The sequence below is a fragment of the Canis lupus genome (genome assembly GCF_048164855.1).
Source record: "Canis lupus baileyi chromosome 27 unlocalized genomic scaffold, mCanLup2.hap1 SUPER_27_unloc_1, whole genome shotgun sequence".
NCBI lineage: Eukaryota > Metazoa > Chordata > Mammalia > Carnivora > Canidae > Canis > Canis lupus.
Genome location: NW_027326442.1, coordinates 244,366 through 269,806, shown reverse-complemented (window position 1 = coordinate 269,806; position 25,441 = coordinate 244,366). Strand labels below are relative to the sequence as shown.

At 54.2% G+C, this 25,441-nt stretch overlaps 1 protein-coding gene across 4 annotated transcripts; it reads left to right on the top strand.

Annotated features, from left to right (window-relative positions):
- The first annotated feature begins 428 nt into the window (after positions 1-428).
- TOP3B (DNA topoisomerase III beta) lies at positions 429-24,896 on the top strand. Of its 4 annotated transcripts, none has more exons than XM_072819114.1 (18): positions 429-524; positions 8,449-8,631; positions 9,747-9,878; positions 11,162-11,268; positions 11,919-11,993; positions 13,315-13,511; positions 13,960-14,116; positions 14,904-15,017; positions 16,708-16,798; positions 18,300-18,454; positions 18,611-18,716; positions 19,412-19,558; positions 19,673-19,846; positions 21,100-21,228; positions 21,711-21,860; positions 22,233-22,333; positions 23,088-23,289; positions 24,333-24,896. In XM_072819114.1, the coding sequence occupies exons 2-18, from the start codon at positions 8,562-8,564 to the stop codon at positions 24,812-24,814; spliced, it is 2,589 nt and encodes an 862-aa protein (XP_072675215.1). In that variant the 5' UTR covers positions 429-524; positions 8,449-8,561; the 3' UTR covers positions 24,815-24,896. The 4 variants fall into 4 exon arrangements, with proteins under 4 accessions (XP_072675215.1, XP_072675216.1, XP_072675214.1 ...); XM_072819115.1 differs by lacking the exon at positions 429-524 and adding an exon at positions 1,186-1,325 and having other exon boundaries at positions 22,275-22,333; XM_072819113.1 differs by lacking the exon at positions 429-524 and adding an exon at positions 1,186-1,325.
- Positions 24,897-25,441: the final 545 nt, after the last annotated feature.

Sequence of the window (25,441 nt, the reverse complement as noted above, 5' to 3'; positions counted from 1 at the left end):
GACCCTTTTTTTTTTTTTAATTTTTATTTATTTATGATAGTCACAGAGAGAGAGAGAGAGGCAGAGACATAGGCAGAGGGAGAAGCAGGCTCCATGCACCGGGAGCCCGATGTGGGATTCGATCCCAGGTCTCCAGGATCGCGCCCTGAGCCAAAGGCAGGCGCCAAACCGCTGCGCCACCCAGGGATCCCTTGATTATTTTAATTATGAACAGCATATATATTTTCATATTTATCATTCCGTTTTTACGACCATTGTAACAGCTGCCTTTCTTGCTTTCCCGGTGGCGGAGAAGAGTAAGGTGGGGGGTTTGGGGAGGCCGCGGGGAGGGGTCAGGAGGCAGGGCCGGTACCCGCGAGCCACGGAACCCGCGGACGCGGACGTGCGCGCCCCGGAGGACAGGCGAGGGGACGCCAGCCGCGGGGACGCCCGCCGCGGCCGGACCGGAAGTGGAGGCTGCCGAGTCCGCCCCCCGAGCGGAAGCTGCGGCGGGAGCCCCGGCGGGGGCCGCGGCGGGGCTGCGGGTGAGCGGCGGGCGGCGGGAAGCGCCGGGGAGGTGGGCCCCCAGCCCCGGGGCGTGGGAGAGGAGGCGGCGCCTCGCTTTCCCGCGCCCTGCTTCCCGGCGGGGGCGCCCGCACCCCGGGGCTGGCGGTGGGGGTGCCGGGAGGTGGTGAGGGGCGACCTCCATCGACCCTCCCGCGGGGCTCTGAGGTGCGGGCTGCGGCCACAGGTGGGGAGACGGAGGTGCGGGGGGCCGCCTGCCGCCCCGGGCCCGGCCCGGCCTTGAGGGCTCCCGGGTGTGTTTCTCCGAGTTGTTGGTGGACAGACTCGCCGGATTCAGTTCTCGCAGGTGAAAGGGAGGACTGGCCTTATCCTGCCTCTTTGCCACTCAGCCTTCGGGAGAGGACGTGGGAAGGTCCGCCCAGAGTGGGCTTGATGGCCACGGAGCCCCGAGGTGCCCCTAGAGCCGCGGCAAAGGTCGCCTGGGCCTCGGCCGCATTGTTCTGAGCCTCGGTCCGCTCGCAGTCAGAAAACTGCCCAGGCCAGCCTCGAGGCGTGACGGGCCAGGCTGGAGAGAGCGGCGGCGTGCGGAGCGGGGCTTGCGTGCAGAGGAGGGGCTTGCTCTCCGGACCCCGCGGCACCGGGTTAAGTGGCCAAGGTGGAGATCCTGCTCTCGGTGCTGTCTGCGCCACGGCTGGGCCTCCACCCCCAAGCCGAGTTCCGTTGTTCGTAAGACTGACAGGGGAGGACTTGGTGTACCGCGACCCCCGAGGGCACCCACCGTTGCTGATCCTGCTGCCGAGAGGAGAGTCCGCCGACCGGCAGTAAGTGCCCACCTGACGCTCTCACTTTACAGTTCCAGTGTGTGTTGTTTGCTGTCAACACGCCCTCAGCACTGGCTGATTCTCCCTTTTGAAATGAGAGAACCAACTTCAGATGCAGCTTTAGCAGGCGACGAGATCAAATGTGATGAACCACATAGGTTATGGAAAAGAAGGCGATCACATTTCCCTTTAAAAATAACAGACATTTAAGATTTTATTTATTTATTCATGAAAGAGAGAGAGAGGCAGAGACACAGGCAGCGGGAGAAGCAGGCTCCATGCGGGGAGCCCACGTGGGACTCGATCCCGGGGCTCCGGGGTCCCGCCCTGGGCTGAAGGCAGAGCTAAACCGCTGAGCCACCGGGGCTGCCTTAAGATTTTTTTAAAAAGCAAAAACCTGGGGATCCCTGGGTGGCTCAGAGATTGGGCGTCTGCCTTTGGCTCAGTTTAGGGATTGAGCCCCACGTCGGGATCCCTGTGAGGAGCCTGCTTCTCCCACTGCCTATGTCTCTGCCTCTCTCTGTGTCTCCCATGAATAAATAAATAAAATCTTTTTTAAAAAATGCAAACCCTTAAGTAATAACAGTACAGCAAAAGGGTTTTAAGATGGCATATGGTATAATGATGGCTTATAGAAGTTTGCAAACCACTGCTTTCAGCTTTTATTCTCATTGATTTCCCCTTTAAAAAAAAAAAAAAAGATTTTACTTATTTACTCATGAGAAACACAGACAGAGCCAGAGGGAGAAGCAGGCTCCCCATGGGGAGCCCAACGTAGGACTCAATCCCAAGACCCTGGATCACGACCTGAGCCAAAGGCAGATGCTCAACCACTGAGCCACCCAGACGTCCCTGATTTCCCTTTTGAAGTTGGAGTGTGCCTTAATAGAAAAATAGGCCCCAAGATAACCACAGAAAATTAATCAGTTAAGACTGCAGAATTCTTTTAACAGGTAGACCCTGGTGCAGTTAAAAAAACAAAAAAGTATCTCATAGAGAAGCAGGAGTTTCAGCTCCAACTCAACAAACTTTCCAGGTAACCTTTGGAGAATCTCTTTCTCTGAGTCTTAATTTGTTCTTCCTTGACACGTCTGTACCAGATCATCACCAGGGTCCCTTTCCCAGGATTCCAAATCCTTAAAGAAAGTCATACATTTTTCCCAGTAAATCAGTGATACTCAGATCATTACAAAGTCCTTATGCAGAACTGAACTATAAACTGTTGAACTAGAGCCAGAGCTGCTAAAGACCTACGTGTAACAGTGTGGAACAGCAACTAGTCTGAGGTGGACAGGTGATCTGAAACAGGTATGGATGCCGGTGTGCCTTCGTGGGCGCTGTCGAGGTTTATCCCTAGCCCTGGATAAATGAGGTACTCCCTTTGAAGATGCTAGGACAAAATGTTTCTCTAAAGGGATCTGTAGAGAAGAATCTGTTATTTCCTGAAAGTGTTTAGGATCCTTAGGTACAAAGAAGAGTAGTAGAAATATAAAACTTCTAGAAATTTTAACACCATAGGAAAAAAGGACGTTGAGAAGTGTTTGCAGTAGTCCTATAGATGTAAAGTCTGTTTTTAAAATTTAGGTATCTAGGGCAGCCCGAGTGGCTCAGCGGTTTAGCACCACCGTCAGTCCGGGGTGTGATCCGGAGACCCGGGATCGAGTCCCACGTCGGCCTTCTGCATGGAGCCTGCTTCTCCCTATGCCTGTGTCTCTGCCTCTCTCTCTGTGTATCTCATGAATAAACAAATAAAATCTTAAAAAATTTAGGCATCTATAAGTTTTTATTATTCACTTCACAGCTAAATTTTTTTTGATAGAGAAACCACGCACACATCAAAGCAGAGGGAGAGAATCTTTTTTTTTTTTTTTAAGATTTTATTTATTTATGAGAGAGACCCAGAGAGAGGCAGAGACACAGGCAGAGGGAGAAGCAGGCTCCATGCGGGGAGCCCGATGTGGGACTCGATCCAGGACCCCAGGATCACGTCCTGAGCGGAAGGCAGGCGCACTTAACTGCTCAGCCACCCAGGTGTTCCAAGGAGAGAGAGAATCTCAAGCAGACTTCCCACTGAGTACAGAGCCGGATGGATGGATACCAGACTTGATCCCAGGACCCTGAGATCATGACCTGAGCCAAAGTCAGACACTTAACCTGAGCCACCCAGGCGCCCCTCTTCCGTACTTCTAAATCGTAGTTCTTTTTGACCACTTATGTGTGTCTACTGCACTAAATGTAACAAGTAAAAAAGGAAGTATGGTTAGCAGAAGGCCCCCCCATGTCCAGCTTCCAGACCCTAACCCCACTCTTGCCCCCAGGTCGTTGCTTTGCCATTTCTTGAGTGTGTGTGTGCACGCATCCATAGATGGCAGTGCTTTGTACAGTCACACACTTCACTTCTTCATGTAATTTCTCTGAAACTCAATTCACATTAGTATTAACGGAGCAGATGCACTTCTTTCTCGTTGCTGCTTGGTGTTCCATTGTCTGCCACACTTTATTTAACAGTTCCTTGTTGGCATACCCTAGAACGTTTCTAATGTCTTCTGACTGATAATGCTGCAGGGGATTCCCCGGCGGTGTGTTACCCGCTGTGTCCTGCCTCAGGAACCCAGTGTCCACGTGGACAGTCTTGCCAGCGCCCACTGCTTACTTCTGCAGTCTCCTGTCCCCCTGCGGCCTCATCCCCCACGCCATTCAGGCCCCCACACCAGTGCCCAGGCACCTTGCCCTCTGACTTTTTTTCTTCTTCTTCCACCCCTGCTCCCCACTCTAGCACATAAAGATTTTAGACCCCACCAGCGCATGCCCTGCGTGGACCTTCCCACGTCCTCCCCTCCTCCTTGCCCATCCTAGAGTATCTTTCCCCTCACCCTCTCACTCCTACTCACCTGGCACATCCCATCCCTGCTAAATCTAGCCCTTCCCCTGCTGGCAGCCTGCCCCCAGTGCCATCTCCTGTCCTCACTGCTGACCTGCTGACATTTGTACTTCTTAGAGGGGCCCTCTGGCCAAGGACAGCCACTGCTTCCCACCCAGAGACATCACTCCAGCAATTCCCCCCTCACCTCCTGCATCTTCTCTTTTCCCTCTACTCTACTACTTCTATCCTCCTTACAAACATGCTGGTTTATCTTCCATCTTAAAATGTAAAAACCTACTCACTGTTCCTCTTCTCTCCTTCCAGGTCCTCTTGAGCTCACCCCCCTCAGGCTTTTCCCTTTGGCACTCCTGCATGAAACAGCTCCCATCAAGGTCACCTGGCGCCTGTAGGTCTCCAGACCCCAACGTCAGGTCTCCATTATCACCTCCCCCAGGCTGCAAGTATCTGTAGCCTTCGATGTGTGATGTGCAATGACTTCCTGCCACCCCTCCCGCCCTCCCCACCCCCGCCACCAACCCAAGTGCCTCTTCTCTGGCCTTTGAGGATCTCCCCTCTCCTGAGTCACCTTATCTCCCCAGCCCCCAACCTGGGCTCCTTTACCTGCTCCACATGCCACCACATGCCACCGCCTCCTCCATGGCCCAGCTGGCTATTAGGCAGCTCACATTTAACATACCTGACAGCTCCTGCATCTTTTTCCCAAACTGCTGCTTCCTCCTAACTTCCCATCTCAACAAATGGGAATCCCATCCTTTAGCTCCCTAGGCCAAAGGCACTGGAGTCATTCTGCACTTGCCTCACTTCCCCTTCTCAGTCCTGTTGGCTCTGCCTTGGGAATCAGCCCCAGACCCCAACTTTCCCTCAGCACCTCCATCGCTGCCCCCAGGGGCCCAGTGACTCCCTTCTTAGAGCCAGAGGGAGCTCTTGAACACTTGAAGTCAGGTCATCAGGCTCCTGTGCTACCTCCCAGTTCCCTCAAAGCAAACCCAAAGTCTGAAACTGCCCTCCCCACTGTCCCCCAATCCTCTGTGGGTCTTAATGCCTGGACTTTGTCCCAAGTGGCACATAGCAACACATACTGAGCATGTAGTATGTGCTCAATAAATTCTGGTGGGGTGATTGAATTCATTCCCAGGGGTGGGGTTGCTGGGGATGTGCACTTGTAGTTTTGAGAGAGATCGTCTAATTGCTCCGCACAGAGGTTGGTCCAGTTTTACTTCAGCCACCTACCTTCATAGTTTGCCTGTCACCAGACCCTCCTCCACGTGTGCTCATCCTGTGATCATTGCTAGTGAGATAAGCATGAGCTCATTTTACTTCTAATTTGCCATTACAAGTGTTGTTGGCCATCATATCACAAAGGGCTAATTTCCTCATTATATAAAACAATTACTAAAAATGAGAAAACAGCAGTCTGGCTGGGGAGAGAAAGGGTAAAGAAATAGGAATAGACCATTCACAGAAAAAGAAAGCAAATGCTTTCAAACATGAGATATGTTTCTGAGCTTCTGAAATCCTTATGTGTCTCCTTCATACCAAAGTTTATGTTTTCTTCTAGTATTTTTCTAGTTTTTTTTTTTTTTTTTAAGATTTTATTTATTTGAAAGAGTGATGGAGGGCAGCCCCAGTGGCTCAGTGGTTTAGCGCCGCCTACAGCCCAGGGCGTGATCCTGGAGACCCGGGATCGAGTCTCACGTCGGGCTCCCTGCATGGAGCCTGCTTCTCCCTCTGCCTGTGTCTCTGCCTCTCTCTCTCTCTCTCTCTCTCTCTCTCCTCTCTCTCCCCCCTCGCTGTGTATTCTCATGAATAAATAAATAAAATCTTTTAAAAAAAAACCCTTTAAAAAAACAAAAGAAAGAGCGTGATGGAGAAAGAGCACAAGTGGTGAGAGGGGCAGAGGGAGAGGAAGAAGCAGGCTCCCCACTGAGCAGGGAGCTCGATCCTGGGACCACAGGATCATGACCTGAGCCAATGACAGACACTTCACTGACTGAGCCACCCAGGCACCCCTAGTATTTTTTCTAGTTTGATCTTTTTGCGTAAATTTCTGCCAGCTCTGGAATCTGTTTTGGTGGCAATTCTAAAGTAGGAGTCTAGGGCAGCCCCGGTGGCTCAGCGGTTTAGTACCACCTTTGGTCCAGGGCATGATCCTGGAGACCCGGGATCAAGTCCCACGTTAGGCTCCCTGCATGGAGCCTGCTTCTCCCTCTGCCTGTGTCTGCCTCTGTGTGTGTGTGTGTGTGTGTGTGTGTGTGTGTCTCATGAATAAATAAATGATATCTTAAATAAATAAATAAAGTAGGAATCTAGCTTTAACCCTCCCAGCCCACCCAGAAGGTTGCCCAGTTGTTTAAGTAGCAGTCATGTTGTTGGGTTGGGTTTTTTTTAATACAGTGTCATATTTGTCAATGTTAAGGCCATATATATAGTGATCAAAAAGACAGCAGGAAGAAAAAAAAAAAAGCAGGAATTCAATGTCCTGTAGCAATCATGGAACCAGTTGTCACAGTGGCCGGCAGTGATCCAGACCTCAGGCAACTCGTGCTGGTGTAGAATGAGACAGTAACTAACCGTGGCGTGGTGCGGTCTATTGTAACGGACTCGGGGCAGCAGGAAATGCTTTGTCCCGCCCCAGGGTGTTGGGAGAGCTCTTTAACCAAGAGTTGGCACTAGAGCCAGGCCTTCAGACAGTCAAGCTGCATTCTCTGGGCTTGGTGGTACATTCCGAGCGAGGGAACAGAGGCTTAAGAATATGTTTTTCTTTAGATATGGTGTCCAGTTTAATTGGCCAGAGCATGATCTGCAATGCTAGAGATTGTGAAAGGCAGGCAGGAAGGTAGATTGGAGCCCATTGGAAAGGGGCTGTCGAGTACTACTGGGGTCTGGACTCAATTGGCCAATGGGTCTCAGGCCTCTTTTGGATCAGAAAGATCTAGGGAAAAAAAAAAAAAAAGAAAGATCTAGGGAACATGGCCTGGCATCTGCATTTTATAAAATGTCCCAGGGTGGGGCGCCTGAGTGGCTCAGTCAGTTGAGTGTATGAGGACTCTTGATTTCAGCTGGAGTCATGATCTCAGGGTCCTGGGATCATGAGCCCTGAGTTAGGCTCCCTGTTCAGTGGGGAGTCTGCTTCTCTCCCTCTGCCCCTCCCCCGCCTGTGTACGATCTCTCTTTCTCTCTCAAATAAATCTTAAACAAAACCAGAAAATGTCCCGGGGCATCCCGATTCTCCGCTGAGGTGGAGGTACTGCTCTCAGCCCTGGGGAGCAAACAGAAGTGTGCCCTGGGTGGAGGGCTGGCCCTCTGCGCTACCCCAGCCTGTCAGTCCAGATCCAAAGGCCCCCAAGTCTCCCTAGCACGGATTTGGTGACATGACTGACCTGAGGTCAGGGAGCCACATCAACTTCTGCCAAAGGAACCCAAATTCCCAAGGTGTTCGTTTCTAAGCCAGTTCCATTGCCCTGGTTTATCCCATGTCTTTTTTTTTCTTTTTCTTCAGGTTTGTTTGTTTAAGTAAACTCTACACCCAGTGTGGGGCTTGAACTCACAACCCTGAGATCAAGAGTTGCATTCCTTACTGACTGAGACAGCCAGAAACCCCTATGTGTGGAGTTTGGGTTTGGGGGTGGGGGTTGTTTTTTTTAAGTAGGCTCTGTGCCCAACGCGGAGCCCAACACAGAGCTTGAAAACTCACAACCCTGAGATCAAGACCTCAACTGATATCAAGAGTCAGATGCTTAACTGACTGAGCCACCCAGGAATCCCAAAGAAATTGTGTCTACTTGTGTTTTGCTTTTTGGGTTTTTTAAAAAGATTTATTTGTTGGGCACCCGGGTGGCTCTTTTGGGTCCTGGGATTGAGCTCCTGTTCAGCGGGAGCCTGCTTTTTCCTCTCCCTCTGCTGCTACCCCTGCTTATTCTTTCTCTTTCATAAATAAATTAAAAATCTTTTTTAAACATTTAAAAAATATTTATTTACTCGAGAGAGAGAGGGAGCATGTATGAGCAGGGGTAGAGACAGGGAGAGAGAAACCCAAGCAGACTCCCCACTGAGCATGGAAACTGAGGCAAGGCTCCATCTCACTACCTTTAGGTCAAACTTGAACTGAAACCAAGAGTCTGATGCTCAACCAACTGCACCACCCAGGCACCGCTGGTTTTTGTTTTTTAAAATGAGTTTCCTTCTTGGTAGAGTTTCCATTAGAAGCATTTGTTTTCTGTGTGTCTTTCTTCTCTTTAGGAGTCAGCTTTGATGGTAGTGTTGAGCTGCAGAAGAACAGTTTCTGAACTTCATCTCCATCCCTCTGAAACTGGAGTGTGAAGGGCCAAAACCCCGGGCAGCTTTCAGACAAGATGAAGACCGTGCTCATGGTTGCAGAAAAGCCATCCTTGGCCCAGTCCATTGCTAAAATCCTCTCTCGGGGTAGGAAAGACAAACCGGCGGGTTTGTGGGAGGACTCACTAAACATGGTCATTTCTTTTTTTCTGGAGTGTGACTCCAGCCCTCTGGAATTGACTTGGTTCAGGACAGTGGGTGTTACTGAAGCATCTCAGTATTAGTTTTTGTGGGTGCATTTACTGCTACATTCAGTGTGCGGTCCAGGACTCCCAAAAGGTACAGACACCATTCACAGCGTAGCACCGGGCAGTCCACTGTTGCTCATAAAGCAGCACCCAGCCCTGGTAACTTACACAGAAAGAGAATTCACTAGAAGGAAGAATACAGAGCCAAGATCTCGCCCTGGTCTAAGTCTGAGGCCATGCCACAGACCGTATCGCCACTGGAGCTTTGCCACTGCCCTCAACCACTATAGCTGCAGCCTGTGTGCCTCATGTCACTCAAGAGCATCATTAGGCTGGCCCTGGTATATAGCCCTACTGAGACACCAGGGCACTAAGAAAGGGGACATCTGTCCCTTAACTCCATCCTGGCCACTGGGGTAGTTGGTGGGGTGCTCCTTTCCTTCCTATCTCTGACTTCCCTCCAGATAGGAAGGGTGCTTGGGTGCTCTGGGTACCTAGAAATGGCCTATGTCCACCGTGACCTCCCCTGGGTCAGGACAGTGGGATGGTGTCTCTTTGAAGGGGAGGGGAGAGCTGAGAAGTGCCCGATCCACAGAAGCTAAGAAAGTTCAGCTGAGAGGCTGTCAGTGGGGAGCGGGAGCATGAGAAGACGTCCAGGGACCTGGTAATGAGGAGGTCCATGGAGACCTAGTGAAGTTTGAAAGAAGTGGGGCAGAAATGAGAGGAAGGGCCCAAGTGTCTGCTGTGGAGAGCCTTCAGAGAGGGTGCTCCTGGCCTTCAGCTGGCCCAGGGCCCTGCGTGGTGAGCATACCGTGCTGGTTGGTTAGCAACGAGTGGTGTTCCCCGGAGGACCACGACATTCGTCAGCACTGTTACATGCAGTGGCCTGAGGAACGCTGCCACTGACTGCTCTGGGGAAGTGGGACTCTGGCCCTGTGAGTGGTGGCTTCTGGGTCTGGGGCCTCTGTGGTGGCTGTGGCCTGCTGGAGCAGCCATCACTGTGCTTCTCTGCAGGAAACATGTCCTCCCACAAAGGGCTGAACGGAACATGCTCCGTGCATGAGTACAGCGGGACCTTTGCTGGCCAGCCCGTCCGCTTCAAGATGACATCCGTCTGTGGTCATGTGATGACCTTGGATTTCCTGGGTGAGCCCCCTGCACCCTGCCCAACCCCTATCCCACTGAGGGAAGCCCGGCAAAGTGCTGCCCCAAGTCTAGATGGAGCCAGGGAGGGCTCCAGGCAGACAAATTAGTGCAGAACCCATGAGTCCTGAGGCCAGCAGGTCCTGGGTCATCTAGAACCCAGGTTTTAGAGCTCAATGCCCGTGGGTCCCCATCCCAGAGGCACCCCTTAGTCACTGCATGCCCTATGCTCCTTCCTGTGCTTCCTAGAGGTGGTGGATGCCCACCTCAGAGGGGCTGGCCCATGCAGGCATTTGGGAGGTGAATGTGACTGTTGCCCAGTGGTCGTTTGGTGGCTGTCATTGTCATCTTTGTTATCTGTTACCTTGGAAGGGCCAGCATTAGTGACCCAGCAGAGCCACATGCAGGGCCCTGTGGTTGATGAGAGACTCCAGCCTAGGCTCTGTCTCATGCTCTACAGGCTCATGGGCTGGGACTGGAGCCTCTAGAAATTTCTGTTCCAAAAAAAAAAAAAAGAAATTTCTGTTCCACATGTGTGATGTGAGTCTTACGATAGTGCCATCCACTTCCTAGGATTGAGGACTCAGTGTGACGGTGAAGGAAGAGAGCTTAGTGCACAGCAAAGTCTCAATACTTCTTGTTGCCCAGTGACAACAAGGACATTGATTCAGTCGTGTGGCCAAGCATTTGGACTCTTGAGTTTTATCACCAGCCAGCAGGTGGGGAGCTGGGATTTGAACTTGACTCTGTATGACCCCATTCTCCCAGGCTGTACGAAATGGGGACAAAAAGAAAGCCAGAGGGCTAAGCTTGCAAGCACTGAGCACTGAGTAGAGAAGTAGGTGGATGTACCAGACACGAAGCCCAAGAGACTGATTCCCCATGGGGTTCCCCTGAGCACCTGTCATGTGTGCAGTCAAGTGCTGGGTAGGGGGAGAGTTGCAGCTATTCAGGCTGGAAGAGAAGACAGAGGTAGGAGGGGTGTGGTTCAGTGCTCTGGCAAAGTGAGCCAGCCCAGGAATGGCGCTCCAGCCACAGGGCATGTCCTGAAGTGAGGCTGGAGCAGCAGCAGCCCTGCCCAGCGGTGGCTCCTGGAGGTGACCAAGGTGTGGTGTCACCTCAGCAGCCCAGGGGAATGAAAGCCCAGCTCTGCCTCCAATTGTGGGGTTCCCTGGGCAAATTGTTCTCCAAGCCTCCCTCTCCTCCTGGGCCTATGACAATTGGAGAGATCAAGCTTGGTGAGCCAAGAAGTATGATTCAGCTGTCACTGTGGCTATGGTTTGTAGGAAAGTACAACAAATGGGACAAGGTGGACCCCGCAGAGCTGTTCAGCCAAGCCCCGACAGAGAAGAAGGAGGCTAACCCCAAGCTGAACATGGTGAAGTTCCTGCAGGTGTGTGGGCGTGCTAGGGCATGGGCACCTGAGAAGCCTCTACTCTGGGCCCTCTGCACTACAGGTGGTCTCCAGAGTCCTCTCTTTCATGAACTGGAGGCCTTTGCTGGAAGCCCTGGGTGGGCCTCGCAGCCCTTTCTGCGAGCTCCCCCTGCTGGCCCACGAGGCACCTTTCAGACTGTTCTCACAACCATCCACTGGCCCACCTGGGCAGCCGGGTCACTCAGCCCTGGAGAGCAGAAATTCTGCTTTTTAAACTGTTTGTTGGTGGTGGCGGTTTTTCTAATCTTAAATGCACACACATTATGGAAAATATTAAAAAGTAGAAGGAAGAAAAAATATATAATCACACTACCTAAGACAACCACCATTAACATTTAAGCTTATTTCATTTCAGCCCTCTTCCCATGCAGTTTTGGGGGTTAAGATCATTTTGCATTTATAATTTCTTTGTGTCCAAAAAACAAAGTCCTGAGTGAAGTTCTCTGAGTGGCTAAGGCAGCCTAACTGCGTCTAGCGCCGCTGCTCAGCCCGGGCCCAGTCTGGGTGGCAGTCCTGCTCCATGGGGCTCAGGGTGTGGTTGGGAGCACCGTCGGTGGGCACTACGGGCCGGGCCACGGAGGGGCCAGTCACTGTGTACTCTGTGGCAGGTGGAGGGCAAAGGCTGCGACTATATTGTGCTATGGCTGGACTGCGACAAGGAGGGAGAGAACATCTGTTTTGAGGTAAGAGGGGGCCTACTGCTGTCCTTAGTTCGAGCCTTCCCACTGACCTGTCCTCGCATTTGCGCCATGCCGGGGGTGCGGCTGGGAATCTGTTGCGTTGCCTTAGAAATGCCTTTTTTCCTCCTTTAGTTTGGAAATTGCATAGACACTTTGAAATGTATGGACTCTGCCAAGGGCAGAGGGGTATTACCTATTCCCCTACTCGGGTGCACTGTGTGAGCAAACATACAGACAGAGGGCAGAATTTTCTCAGTGGATAGGAAGGTTTTCAGGCCTTCTGGGCACCTCTCAGGGACCTATGGCCAAGGCTGGTTGCCACTTAGCTACCTTTCTTCCTGCTTTTCTCACTTCCAGCCTTCACCGTCCCCTCCAAGATGCCATCAAGCCTCCCCCTCCCGTCTTGTTTCCACCCTCCCTGCAAGGACACAGGTGTCTGCCTCTCTTGTGGCTGTGACGCCCTCACGCAGCTCCTGACTGCAGGTGTCCCCTGGTGCAGCTCACGCTCCTGCCTCTTGCACCCCCAGTTCTCACCCGGAGCCTGTTACACTTTGGGGCTTAGGAAATGCTTCCTGTGTGGCCAGGGAGCTCAGGACACCCCAAGTTCCAACACAGCACCCTCAGTCAACATGATCACGCTTTGTCCCTTCCTAGGCACTCTTGTCCCGGCCCCACCCCTATGGGACTGCTCCTTCCCTGGGGGCGGAAGCTCGGGGGCTTTCTCCCCTCAGCAACAAAGGCACCCCCCACCAAAGAATCTACATGGCCAGGGTCCAGTGTGACTCCCCTCCCACTGCACAGCCTTCATAGTGAGTCTGGCTCCAGGCCCCCTGCTGGGCTTAGCCCTCAGTCCCTAAGGTGGGGGTCCCCTGTGCCCTCCCTGCTCCTGCCCTTTGTCTTTTCCTCTTCATTCTGTTTTCCCTCCCTGGCTTTTCTTCAGCTTCTTAAGAGTTCCACCCACCCCTCCTTGCACTCTGCCCTCTAAAAAGAAGGGAAATGGGTCAAGTGGGGTGGATTGCATGACTGAGTTTCCCTGTGTCGTGGCATTAGCATTTCCTGGTTTGGCAAGGGTGAAAGCAGATAAGAGAAAGGATGGTAGTAAGGGGGGGTGTTTGAACAAGTTTGTCAGTGGAAGGAAAAGAAGCCATGTAGCAGGAGTGATGTGGAGAGACAGACTTCTGGACAGGCAAGGAGGTGGAGGAGGGTCTGGCAGGATGGAGAGGAAGTCACACCAGCAAGGTTCAGCCCCAGAGAGGAGCCCTCACACGAGAGGCGTGGAGGCAGAGATTTGGAAGGTGAGTGACAGCTGGGCTGCCTCCCCCAGGTCCTGGACGCTGTGCTGCCCGTCATGAATCCAACCCATAGTGGCGAAAAGACCGTGTTCCGGGCCAGGTTCAGCTCCATCACAGACACGGACATCTGTGCTGCCATGGCCCGCCTGGGCGAGCCAGACCACAACGAGGCGCTGTCGGTGGACGCCAGGCAAGAGCTGGACCTGCGCATCGGCTGTGCGTTCACCAGGTGCCGGCTGCCCTCCCTTTGGCCAGGGCTCCTGCCTCATGGGTCCCCATTTGCTGCCCCTGGGCCTGGTTAGTACTAGGCCAGTGTCCATATTCTAAAAACCCTGAAGGCAACTGTCTCTCTGGCAGGGTGTTTGCCTCACTGCATGGGTCTTGAGGAGAGGGTGGAGGGCATAGAATAGAATAGAAGGGTTTCCCAGCCCCAGGATGGGGGAAACTCTTCTCTCTTGCCTTCCGTGCCATGTGTGCAAACACATGATTCCTCTCTACCCACACACACCTTTCCCGGCCCCTGTGCTGAGCCACGTTCTTACTCTGTCCCCTGTCTTCTGAGCAGGGGCACTGCCGCCAGCTGGCCCCATGCTGGACTCAACGTGGGTGATTAACGATGGTGGCTTTGAGTGCATACGTGACCAGAATATCTTTCTCTACCCCATGCCTCCTTGTAGATTTCAAACTAAGTACTTCCAGGGAAAATATGGCAATCTAGACAGCTCCCTCATCTCCTTTGGGCCATGTCAAACCCCTACCCTGGGCTTCTGCGTGGAGAGACATGATAAAATCCAGTCCTTCAAACCGGAGACGTACTGGGTGCTGCAGGCCAAGGTTTGCTTTCCCTTCCCTACACACGCTGGGTCTTTCCAGGTTCGGGCTGTGGACTCTGAGGGTCTTCTGTCATCATCCGGCCCATTAAACCCCCGAGGCCAAGGGCACAGGAGGGACGCCAGAGTGGTCTGTGGGGTGCTCAGGGAAGGGATCCCAGCCTTCATAGGCCTGAATGCATTGAATTTAGAGAGGCAAGAATGAACTCAGCCTTGAGGGGGAGGGGCCCGGGTAGATCATGCCTCAGAACAGTCAGCTGTGATGGTCAGGTCCGAGGTTTGGACCAAGGGCCATAAGCCACTGACTTTCAGACTTTTTGAAGTCTTAGAACCATTTCTCCAAATAATGCCGTCCGTGTAAGCTTCTTACAAGATTTAAAGCAATACAGAGCTGGTCTGGTTGACATAGGGCTGGGGGCCCCTGTAAGGACTACACCTAGTGCTGGCCAGGTGTCAGAGGGTGGGCAGGGATGGCATTTGTGACGGAGGTTCCAACACCCTTAAGGATACAGCAGCCTTGGCTCTGGGCTCCCCTTACGAGACTACTTGCCGAATCTCAGGGGAGAGGCCTGGAGTCAGGGCAGCCTTTCCTTGGGACAGGGCTGGGTCTCAGCCTACATATCTGTGCACCTCTGCACACCTGTATAGGTATGGCTGTGAGACCTTAGAGCCGGGACCATTTTCTTCCCAGAGGAGGACCAGCTTCATCTACCTCGATTCTCTTCCCTGGCAGTGTGTGCTCACCTGGACATTTTCTTTCCCGTCTTCTGCCTTTGTACTTTTTCCTATAGGTCAATGCCGATAAAGACAGATCTCTTCTTTTGGACTGGGACCGAGTACGAGTGTTCGACCGGGAGATCGCACAGATGTTTTTAAACATGACAAAGCTGGAGAAGGAAGCCCAGGTGGGCCTGCCCCACGTGTATCTGTCACGTTTGCTCGGGGCAGGGGTAGACCTTGGATGCCTCTGGCTAGAAGAGTAGCTCGTGACCTAGGGTCCCATCTTTCTTTCCTTTCTGGAAATAGACATCTTGTAGAAAGATGGACAGTTATTGATGCAAGCGGTAACTGTGTGCTACATCCCTGCTCTGTACCAGGCATTGCCCCACATCCACGACCTGCAGCCCCTATCCATGTGACCCCAGGGGCATTATCTCTTTTTGGCAGGACTCCATTTCACACCAATGTGCCTTTTCTGTGATACGGACGCTAACAACTCTAGAGGGACCTGTGTGCATGTCAGTGAACTCGGCCGAGGTCACACAGCTAGCATGGGATATCCCAGACTCAGTCAGCTTTCCTGGCCTTTATGGTGCTGTGTTTTTTACTCAGGTTTTTTATGAATTTGAGAGTCATGTGCTGGGCTTTTAGGAAGAAGGTGATGCCACCTGGCAGGGGGCTGGCTGCCTGGGGTGGGGGCAATTCCACCGCCACTGCAGTGGCCCACAGCCTTACCAGCTACCACAGTCGTGCAGGTACGGCCTGGCCTTCTTCAGCTGCCTTCTCGTCCTTTTCAAGCTTTCCTTGGGTGCCCTCTGCTTAGACATGCAATTGATGCAGGCTTCCAGAACTTCCTCCAAAGCTGCTTCACACTTTTTCTTTTTTTTTTTTTCTTAAGATTTATTTATTTATACATGAGAGACACAGACTGAAAGAGAGAGGCAGTCATAGGCAGAGGGAGAAGCAGGCTCCTTGCAGGGAGCCCAGTTTGGGACTCGATCCCAGATCCCAGGATCACAACCTGAACCAAAGGGCGCTGCCCAATCGCTGAGCCATCCAGACGTCCCTGCTTCACGCTTTTATCCTTGATCGTGTTCTCAGGATACCCCTCACCACCATCTCCAGGTCTCACCCATAGTGATCCCAGCTTCCACTGCAGCACACACCCATTTTGGACTAAATTTGCCCCCACATTTGTCCTTCTGGAATCCACAAGGCACTGCCCTGATGCATGGCTGGTCTCTGTGGTGTTAGGAGGGGCAAAGCATCACAGTTGTTTGGATTGTTTTAGCCACAGGCAAGACAGTCCTCTCTTCTGACAACCGTTCAGCCCAGAGTTTGAAGCTGATTGATATTTTATTTAAACTACATGCTGTTTACAAACATTTCAAAACAGTTACCAACATTGGAAAATTACAAGATGTCACATAAAAGGCCTGATTTGCAGCTTTTGTTGACAAACTGGAAGATGTAGCAACACCAGTAACCCCTGGTGGGAGCACTTGGGTGCACCGAGAGGCAAGTGGCTGCCCAAGGTGGGCCTGCACTCCGTGGCCTGCCGCAGGCCTCACCTGCCGTCCCAGTGGCCTGGCTGTTTCTGGCTCCTGTAGGATGAGTTTGTAACCCCTTCTCCTGGCTCTTCCCCATTCTTCTATGTTTCCTCTTTCCCTAGAAAGTTCCCCAGAAAAGAATTTTCTTTTTCCCTTCCTCGGACTGAATACATATTCAAGTCTTGAGACCATGGTGAAGAGTGAAACTGAGAAGCAGGGAGACCAATTGAATGAAACCAGACCCTTTGGCCCACACATCCTGATTCTCTATTGTGGTGTCTTTGCCCCTGCCACCCCAAATCCCTGAACCTATTCTGTCTTGTAGGTGGAGGCCACAAGCAGGAAAGAGAAGGCCAAGCAGAGGCCCCTCGCCCTTAACACTGTGGAGATGCTGCGTGTCGCTAGCTCTTCTCTGGGTATGTAGGAACGTTCCTCTAAAGCCCACAAAAGACTTCCTGGGTGGGACACCGTGAGCTATTCAGCCCTGGTGCAGCGCCTGGGGTTGCAGGGCAGCGCTGATGCTCTCACCTCTGCCGGCACTCTCCCTCCATGCTCACCTGTGCCGAGTGTTCCCCCCCCCTCCCCCGCACCTGTGCTGAGTAGCCCCTTGCATGTTAACCTGTGTCAAGCCACAGCCCACCTGCAGTATCTTGCAAGGCTTAGTGGGAATCTGAGCCTAATGCTGAGCTAATTTCTCTTAAATTCCAGAGTGGAAATAACTAATAACAAACTAACAAACATGCAGGAGGATCCTATTTCAGAGGATTATTGGTTAATACTCAACAGCTTCTTTGAATTTACGTGGAGAAAATTCAGACTGTTTTTTATTACTAGACATCCATGCAGCTGCTGCCAGGGCTGAACACATGGAAGGCCGTGGTCAGGGACCACCTGTAGGGCAGGCCCTCGCATGTCATTGGCTCAGTAGAGTCCCCATAGAGGCATTAGACCATGGAGTTCCAGCTCCGGACTGAGGTCTGGTCCGATCTCAGCTTGGCTACTTGCTTTCTTGTCCCAGAGCCTATTTCCTCACAGGAAAACAAGGCGAACACTGTGACCATCTCTGTGGGTGGGTTCTGAGGATGAAGTGGTTGAAATGGCGCATCCTCACAAGACCAGAGGCAATGACAGCCACTATCCGAGAGGGGCATCCTGGCATTAGCACCCCAGAGCATCTTCCCCAGGGTAGGGAGAGGCCAAGGGTAGGAGGTCAGCGCTCCAGGCTTGTGTCCTGCAGGGGTAAGTGTGACCAGCGTTGGTATACTTCCCTGAGCCTCGTTTCCATGGTCATGAGAAGGGGTGTTTGGCAATCTCTGACAGCTATGGGCCTCAAAGCATTGGTGGCCTCTGCAGCCTGAGGAAGCTGGCCAGTGTCCTTGCAGAATGGCCCCTTCGGGGATCCTCAGGGGGCAACAGTGACATTGATGGATAGCTGAGGGCCAGCCCCTGCTGATCAGGGAAAAGCAGAAAGACAAGCCCTCCTTCAGGGGTCCCAAAGTGCCTCAAGGACAGAAACACCCAAGGGGCTCAGAGCAGAGAGCATGTGCTAATAATTTTCCTGTCCGACTGGGACATCAGCAAACCCGGAGGCTGACCCCATACACTCCATGGCCAGGGTGTGAGAGATCGGCAATCTCAGGGCACATTTCATCAACATAGCCACTAGTGTCATGATAGTGACACTGGAGCATCCCTCTCCTAAGTCCACCTTCACAGGTTCAGGGCCTCGGCCTTGGATAATCTGCACAGACACAGGTGGCCATCAGCTCTGGGCTCTAGCTGTGCCCATTCAGAACCACCCTCACCTACCAGGAGGCTCTGGCCACCTTTGGTGGGGAGCCTGAGTACCCTGGCTTATGGGCAGGGACCTAGTCACCCCTGGCATCCTGATCCAGCTGAGCCTGCCATCTCTCACAGGCATGGGGCCACAGCATGCCATGCAGACCGCTGAGCGCCTCTACACGCAAGGCTACATCAGCTACCCGAGGACTGAGACTACCCACTACCCCGAGAACTTTGACCTGAAGGGCCCTCTGCGGCAGCAGGCCAACCACCCCTACTGGGCCGACACGGTGAGCAGAGCCACTGTGCACACTTGTTGCCGGAGTCTTGGGACCGGCCCGGACACTTTGGCCAAAGCCAGAACTGATGCTGGCCCCCTCCATGTTGGGGAGGGGCAGGGGCAGCTGTGCCCAGACTCACACACTGTCTTGTCTTCTCTCCCTCAGGTAAAGCGCTTGTTAGCCGAAGGTATCAACCGGCCACGGAAAGGCCATGATGCCGGCGACCATCCTCCCATCACCCCCATGAGATCTGCCACAGAGGCTGAATTAGGTATTGGGCACTCCTCCCAACACTCAACACACACACGTACACACAGCCCAAGCTTCTGGGTTGGAAGCTACAGTCACACGGCCCCTTTGGACAGTGTCAGGCCCCACTGGCAATGTGGAGGCTCCCTCCCTCCCCCACCTGCCCTTGGCTGTGGCAGAGGGGGTCACCTGAAAGTTGTGTTCTGTGGCATGAGACAAGGCAGGTGAAGTGGTGGCAGCAAGTGTGTGATGATATACCTGAGTGCAGGGGGCAGGTGGCTGCTCGCAGGAGGCAGGACAATGAAACAGATGGGCAAGGACAGAACAGAACAGGACCGAGATAGGGAGTGCTAGGGCCCAGTCTTGCCACCTGACCAAGCCAGTGCTGGTGGCCTGTGTCCTGGGAGGAGGCAGAGAAAGGGGGAACTGTACAGGGAGAGACAGGAGCTTCTGTGCACAGCCCAAGTTTCAGGTGATGGTGGCAAGTCACTACCTGTGGACTGATCAGGCCCTGAAGAGCAGTCCCACCTAAAAGCGGGCTGGAAGATGGGAGCCTCGCTTTCCCTTCCTGTGTTTCCTCCTCCTCTCTCGAGCTTCAGTGCAGGCCAGCCCTACTATCCCGTGCCGACAGCCAGGGTTCTACTGCCTGAGTGAGAGCACTGGGAGTCGGTAGAGCCAGAGCCCCCAGCCCGTGACCAGCTCCCATGCCTGTTGCAGGGAGTGAGGCGTGGCGGCTCTATGAGTACATCACCAGACACTTCATCGCCACTGTTAGCTATGACTGCAAGTACCTCCAGAGCACCATTTCCTTCAGAATCGGGCCTGAGCACTTCACGTGCACGGGGAAAACCGTCATCTCTCCAGGTAAAACTGCAAGTGCCAGCGTGGCTTCTCCCAAACCTCCACAGACGGAACATTATCCATCGGGCCTGGGCTGCCTGGGATGGGACCCTGAGGGGCAGCACCCTGTCTCCCCAGGCTTCACGGAGATCATGCCTTGGCAGAGTGTGCCTCTGGAGGAGAGCCTGCCCACCTGCCAGAGGGGCGACTGCTTTCCTGTGAGCGAGATGAAGATGCTAGAGAAGCAGACCAGCCCGCCCGACTACCTGACGGAGGCTGAGCTCATCACACTCATGGAGAAGCACGGCATTGGTGGGTGCACCTGCCCTGCTGCCCGCCCCAGCCCCGGGCCCAAAGGTCTCCATCCCAGGACTGGGGTCCAGGAGACGGCGCTTCCAGAGCTTCCCAGTGACCCGTCTGTGCCCAGCACCTGGTAACTGGGACCCAGGTTGTGGTCAGCTCCCCAGGCAGTGTTCATTCTGATGGGAAGTGCCTGTTCCCTGATGTCCCGCACCAGCTACGCAGGCTCTGTACCTGCTGCTGTACCTGGCTTCTGCTCTGTCACTAACAATCGTGACAGGTGACTGGCAGGGAACATCCCATCTGAGGCTGGGTTTCTGGTGACAGTGGAGGCCTCAGCTGAAGAGCTGAGCCTACTTCTATCAGGGGCCTGAGTCCTCAGGTACAGATGCTGTGGTGTGTGGGTGCTGCTCCCCCAGCATCCTCTGTCTTTCCCCATTGACAAGACATCCATGGCTCCCTAGGCCCCATGACCAAAATGAGTTTGTGCCTGCAAAGAGGACTCTTGAGATTTTCTGAACAACATGGGGGGCCAGGAGCCCCCATGGCTGCATGAAGAGGCTCTCCCTAGGGGGGAGCTGCTGCTCCAGCAGCTGGCAAGAATGCAGCGGGTACAGCAGGGTATGTGCTGGGTTCAGATCCCAACCCCAACATCATCCTTCAAGTGTGGTACCTCGATGGTCTCCTTAGCCTCTGAGCACCATCTAAGGAGGTTTCTCAGCACAGGGGCGGGGGGGGGGGAGAAAGGCAGCATCTGGCAGTGCCAGGTGACCCCAAAATCTCTGGGGGAGATGTCGCCCTAGAAACCGATCACGGGATCTAGGAGCCAGAACATGGGCCATACTGAGCAGGTTTCAGGGGTCAGTTTGGCAGCGAGCATGGGAGTCTCTGTGTTCAGGGGTTTTGAGTCCTGGTTCCAGAAGGATGGGTGGCTCAGGATTGAGGCAGGAGAGACCAAGGAGGTCATATTTACCAGGTGTGAGGGGCAAGTAGAATGAGCTCCCGTGACCCTGGTGGAGTTCCTTAACCTCTGTGAGCCTCTTGTCTTAGAGGAGAATTAAGCACCCGGCGCTGGCCCTGGGAGGGCCATTCTTGGGTTCATAAGATGATTCTTGAAACACACGCAGTGGTGCCCTGCACAGTACTAGCCAGAAGCAGAGGGAGGGGGCTGTGAACCAGGGGTCCTGGGGCAGGTGGGGCAGAGGTGGAGCCTGGCGTGGCGGGGAGCAGGTGGCAGAACAGTGGGGCGTTGGCTTGTGTTTCAGGGACAGACGCCAGCATCCCCGTGCACATCAACAACATCTGCCAGCGCAACTACGTCACTGTGGAGAGCGGGCGCCGCCTCAAACCCACCAACCTGGGCATCGTCCTGGTGCACGGCTACTACAAGATTGGTGAGTCCGGCTGGCTGCTGCTCCTGGCTGCTGCCTGGGCTGTGGCACCGCATTTTTCAGCCCACAGTCTCTGTGGGGCCCCCTGTGCGAGGCCCCAGCTCCCACTGCAAGGATGCCACACCAGCCCCCTCAGGATGTGCCCCAGGAGGGACTCCATGCGGTTGGTGGAGGAACGGACAAGAGCAGAGAATCCAAAACAGGAGGTGTTAGGGGGCTCCGGGTGGGGTGTAGGTCCTCCTTTGGAATTGTGCGCTCTGTTCCCCGAGAGGTTCCAAGGGGACCAAGGAAGATGGCAGAGCACAGACCTGGCCCGAGGAGTTCCAGGACTGTGTCACAGTCCTAGAGATGGGGTGTCCCTGGCTCCTCCACACAGGATTTTCTGGGTAGACCAGGAAAGGCCTGGGGTCTCCGGGCTCCAGCCTGAGTTAGGGGCGGCCACGGGCACGCGGTGCGCATGCTCACGGGGCCCCCGCCACTTGCAGATGCAGAGCTCGTGCTCCCCACTATCCGCAGCGCAGTGGAGAAGCAGCTGAACCTGATCGCCCAGGGCAAGGCTGACTACCGCCAGGTCCTGGGCCACACGCTGGACGTCTTCAAGAGGAAGTTCCACTACTTCGTGGACTCCATCGCCGGTGAGGCTCGCCCTTTCCCTACCACTGGGCCAGAGGCTCCTGGGCCAGGGCCACCATGGCTGTGCGGGACCAGCATCCAGATTTGGGCTCTGGGCTCTGGGACTCCATTGGGAGAGCGAGGCCGTGGGTTCTGGGCTGTCTTCGGGGCTAAGGAGCGGACGTCTTAACACCACTCACGAGGCACCCAGCTCAGGTGACCAACAAGGCTGCAGCTCTGCCATCCTGTTCCCCCCGCACCCTCGGGGATGGAGACACGCTCACTCAGATCCGTGCCCACTCACGGTGCCTTCCCCTCCACCCGCCTGTCGGAGGTGGAGGTGGGCTGCCGGGGGCCCGGAGGATGTGACTCTTCCCCGCATTGCTTGCCCTCAGGGATGGACGAGCTGATGGAGGTGTCTTTTTCACCCCTGGCAGCCACGGGCAAGCCCCTCTCCCGCTGTGGAAAGTGCCACCGGTTCATGAAGTACATTCAGGTAAGTGGGGGTGAAGGGGCACCCACTGCCCCTTCTGGCCCCTGGCCCCCTTACTCACAGACTCGGGTAAGTCTGGCCACCTCCAGAGGCCTCTACTTTACCTTTGGTCATGCAGGAGTCTTTGTCCTGGCTGTCATTCAGGCACGAGTGGCCTATGACAGCCTTGCCCACAAACACCCACAGTGCACCCCTGACCCCAGGAACATGTAAAGCTGTGAGGCTGCTTAAACACACTGGCTGTTTTTTCCTGACAACACATTATTTGCCATCCTGGGTATTAACATGCGTGCAGGGATTATTAGAACTGCTTTTCTTCACTCATGCAGCAGGTATCCTGAGACTGGTGGCCCGGGGTCCTGGCCTGAGAGGTCGTTACCTGGCAAAACGTTACACATTATGCATTATGTATTGTATGTTACGTATTACCCTGTGTCTGTATTCCTCGTTGTGTGTGGAGGTATACACGTGAATTATGCATGATGTCTTACGCAATACTCCTGTATCATGTAAGCAGTGTATTAGGCTGCATATATGATATATGTAACTGTATTTATTACATGGTGTATTTTCTGTATCATGTATAACTTATACACGACTTGTTACATGTTGTATGTTTGTGTCACGTATCATGTTATATATTACATATTATATATGTTAGGCATTACATGTTACCTGTTACTTCCATATTCTGAGAGGGTGGGCAGGAGAGTTGGGGGCCTCATGACCCCAGGCTCCCTCCCTGGTGTCACTGCAGGCCAAGCCAAGCCGCCTACACTGCTCACACTGTGACGAGACCTACACCCTCCCCCAGAATGGCACCATCAAGCTCTACAAGGAGCTCCGGTGTCCACTGGATGACTTCGAGCTGGTCCTGTGGTCATCGGGCTCTCGGGGCAAGAGCTACCCACTGTGCCCCTATTGCTCCAACCACCCACCCTTCCGAGACATGAAGAAAGGTGAGTGCCAGTCTCTGGGCCTCAACTGCTTGCCCCGAGGCAAGGCTGCCCCATCCCCCCTGGGTGTCTGTGGTGCCTCTTCAGCCCCAGCCCCTGCCCCACATCATGCTGGATTCTGAGGGGCCTTCCCCTGTCCCAGCCCCCTCGCTGGCACAGGGATAGGAGACCTAGGGTGTATTTGGCCTTGCTGAGGCATAGCCAGCCGGCCTGCCACTACCCATCCCAGTCCAAATTGAACAGGCAACTATAGTTAGCTCACTCGGGATCTGGGCAGTAGGCACGCTGAGCCCCCCTCCTGGGCTAGGATGAGAGAGGCTATAGCAGGTTGAGGGGCCCTCGTGGCAAAGGGTGCACCCTCAGTCAGCATTCACTACTGTTCTCTATTCTCTCAGTTATTACTGGAGAAAGGAGAAAATGTGTCCAAGTGGGACGAGGATCTGGGGGCGAGGGGGTTCCAGAGCCCAGATCACTCACCCTTGCTGTGCTGTCTCCATTATACCTCATTCAGCCCCTGGGGTATCATCATCCCATGCTATAGACAAGAACAAGGTATAGTGAGAGGCATCTACCCACATTCACCTGGGGACCTGGGGAGCCCTCAGGGGTCTCAATGCACTCCTTCTGACTCAAGCTTCACTTATGAGACAGGGGCAGTCTGCATTTGAGCTGCTGAGGTCACTGAGGCCCTTCCCTGACCTCCAGCATCTTCCAGGGAAACTAATGGCCACATGTGACCTAGTGGCATAAGAGCTACTTGGAGCTGCTGGGAATTAGCTGTGGAAGGGGAGGATGGACGTGGCTGGAGGCCACCAGGAAGGCCTTCTGGAAATGATTGAGGGGTTGGTACTCAGAGGTTGAGGAAGTTTTAGAGAAACAGAGAAGCAGGGCCAATGGCAGTGGGGGAATCCAGAGCCAGGGTGAGCAAGGTAGAGAGAAACACTTTCTGTTAGGATGAAGGATCTGGACTGTGAGGGCCTGGGAGAGGGCCCTGGGGGGTGAGAGGGCCTGGGGGTGCACATCACGGGCTGTCCTCTCCCCGCCAGGCATGGGCTGCAATGAGTGCACACACCCCACCTGCCAGCACTCACTGAGCATGCTGGGCATCGGCCAGTGCGTGGAATGTGAGAGCGGCGTGCTGGTGCTGGACCCCACCTCAGGCCCCAAGTGGAAGGTGGCCTGCAACAAGTGCAACGTGGTGGCACACTGCTTTGAGAATGCCTACCGTGTGCGGGTGTCTGCCGACACCTGCCCCACCTGTGAGGCTGCCCTGCTTGCCGTGGACTTCAACAAGGCCAAATCCCCGCTCCCAGGTGATGAGACACAGCACACAGGCTGCGTCTTCTGCGACCCTGTCTTCCAGGAGCTGGTGGAGCTGAAGCACGCAGCCTCCTGCCACCCCATGCACCGGGGAGGGCCAGGGAGGAGGCAGGGCCGAGGGCGGGCTCGGGGCCGGCGGCCCACAGGGAAGCCCAGTGCCAGGCGGCCGAAGGACAAGATGTCAGCCCTGGCTGCCTACTTTGTATGACGGCCCCGCCAACCCTCACCAGGCTCCACATAGTTTCCCGTGGGCCACAGAAATCATTAAAATGCAGTTTGTCTTCTTCAGAGCAAGCAATTCGGGACCTCTCACTGGTGCCAGAGGGTTGTGGTGTCCTCACTGCCCATCTCTTCCCTGCCCCACCTCTCCCTTCATTCTGCACACATCTCCTGAGTGCCCTTGCTCTGCCCGCACGCTGGCGGTGCTTGTAGGAAGGCCACCAAGTGCAGAAAGGGGGATGAAGCCCAGTCCGAGGCTCGCATCATATTTCAGTATGTGTGGGATGGCATGGTCGCTGTGTGCACAAGTAGCGTCCCGATGTCTGCAAAGAAGAAAGTAAGGCACCAACTGCCTGTCACCCCAGGCAGATGTAGGAGGGAGGCCTGCCGGAGGAGGCCAGGCTGAAGGAAGTCCTCATTGGACCTTGGCCGTCGCTGCAGCTGACTGGAGTCAGATGGCGGCTCTGAGCAGCTCTGTGTGTGGTGCATCCAACCCTGATGGCCTCCCAGGACCTGTTCTGATTTCTCACATGAGCCCTTATTGTCCGAGACAGAGGCAGGCCAGCCACTTACCAGGAGGAACTGGGCAGGGGTGCCATGGTCAGTGATGGGGAGC

Coding starts and splice junctions, on each gene's coding strand:
- TOP3B (XM_072819114.1), top strand. CDS start 8,562: ATGAAGACCGTGCTCATGGTTGCAGAAAAGCCATCCTTGGCCCAGTCC. Junction 14,117..14,903: donor ACTGGGTGCTGCAGGCCAAG/GTTTGCTTTCCC, acceptor TTTTTCCTATAG/GTCAATGCCGATAAAGACAG. Junction 21,861..22,232: donor CTTCGTGGACTCCATCGCCG/GTGAGGCTCGCC, acceptor GCTTGCCCTCAG/GGATGGACGAGCTGATGGAG.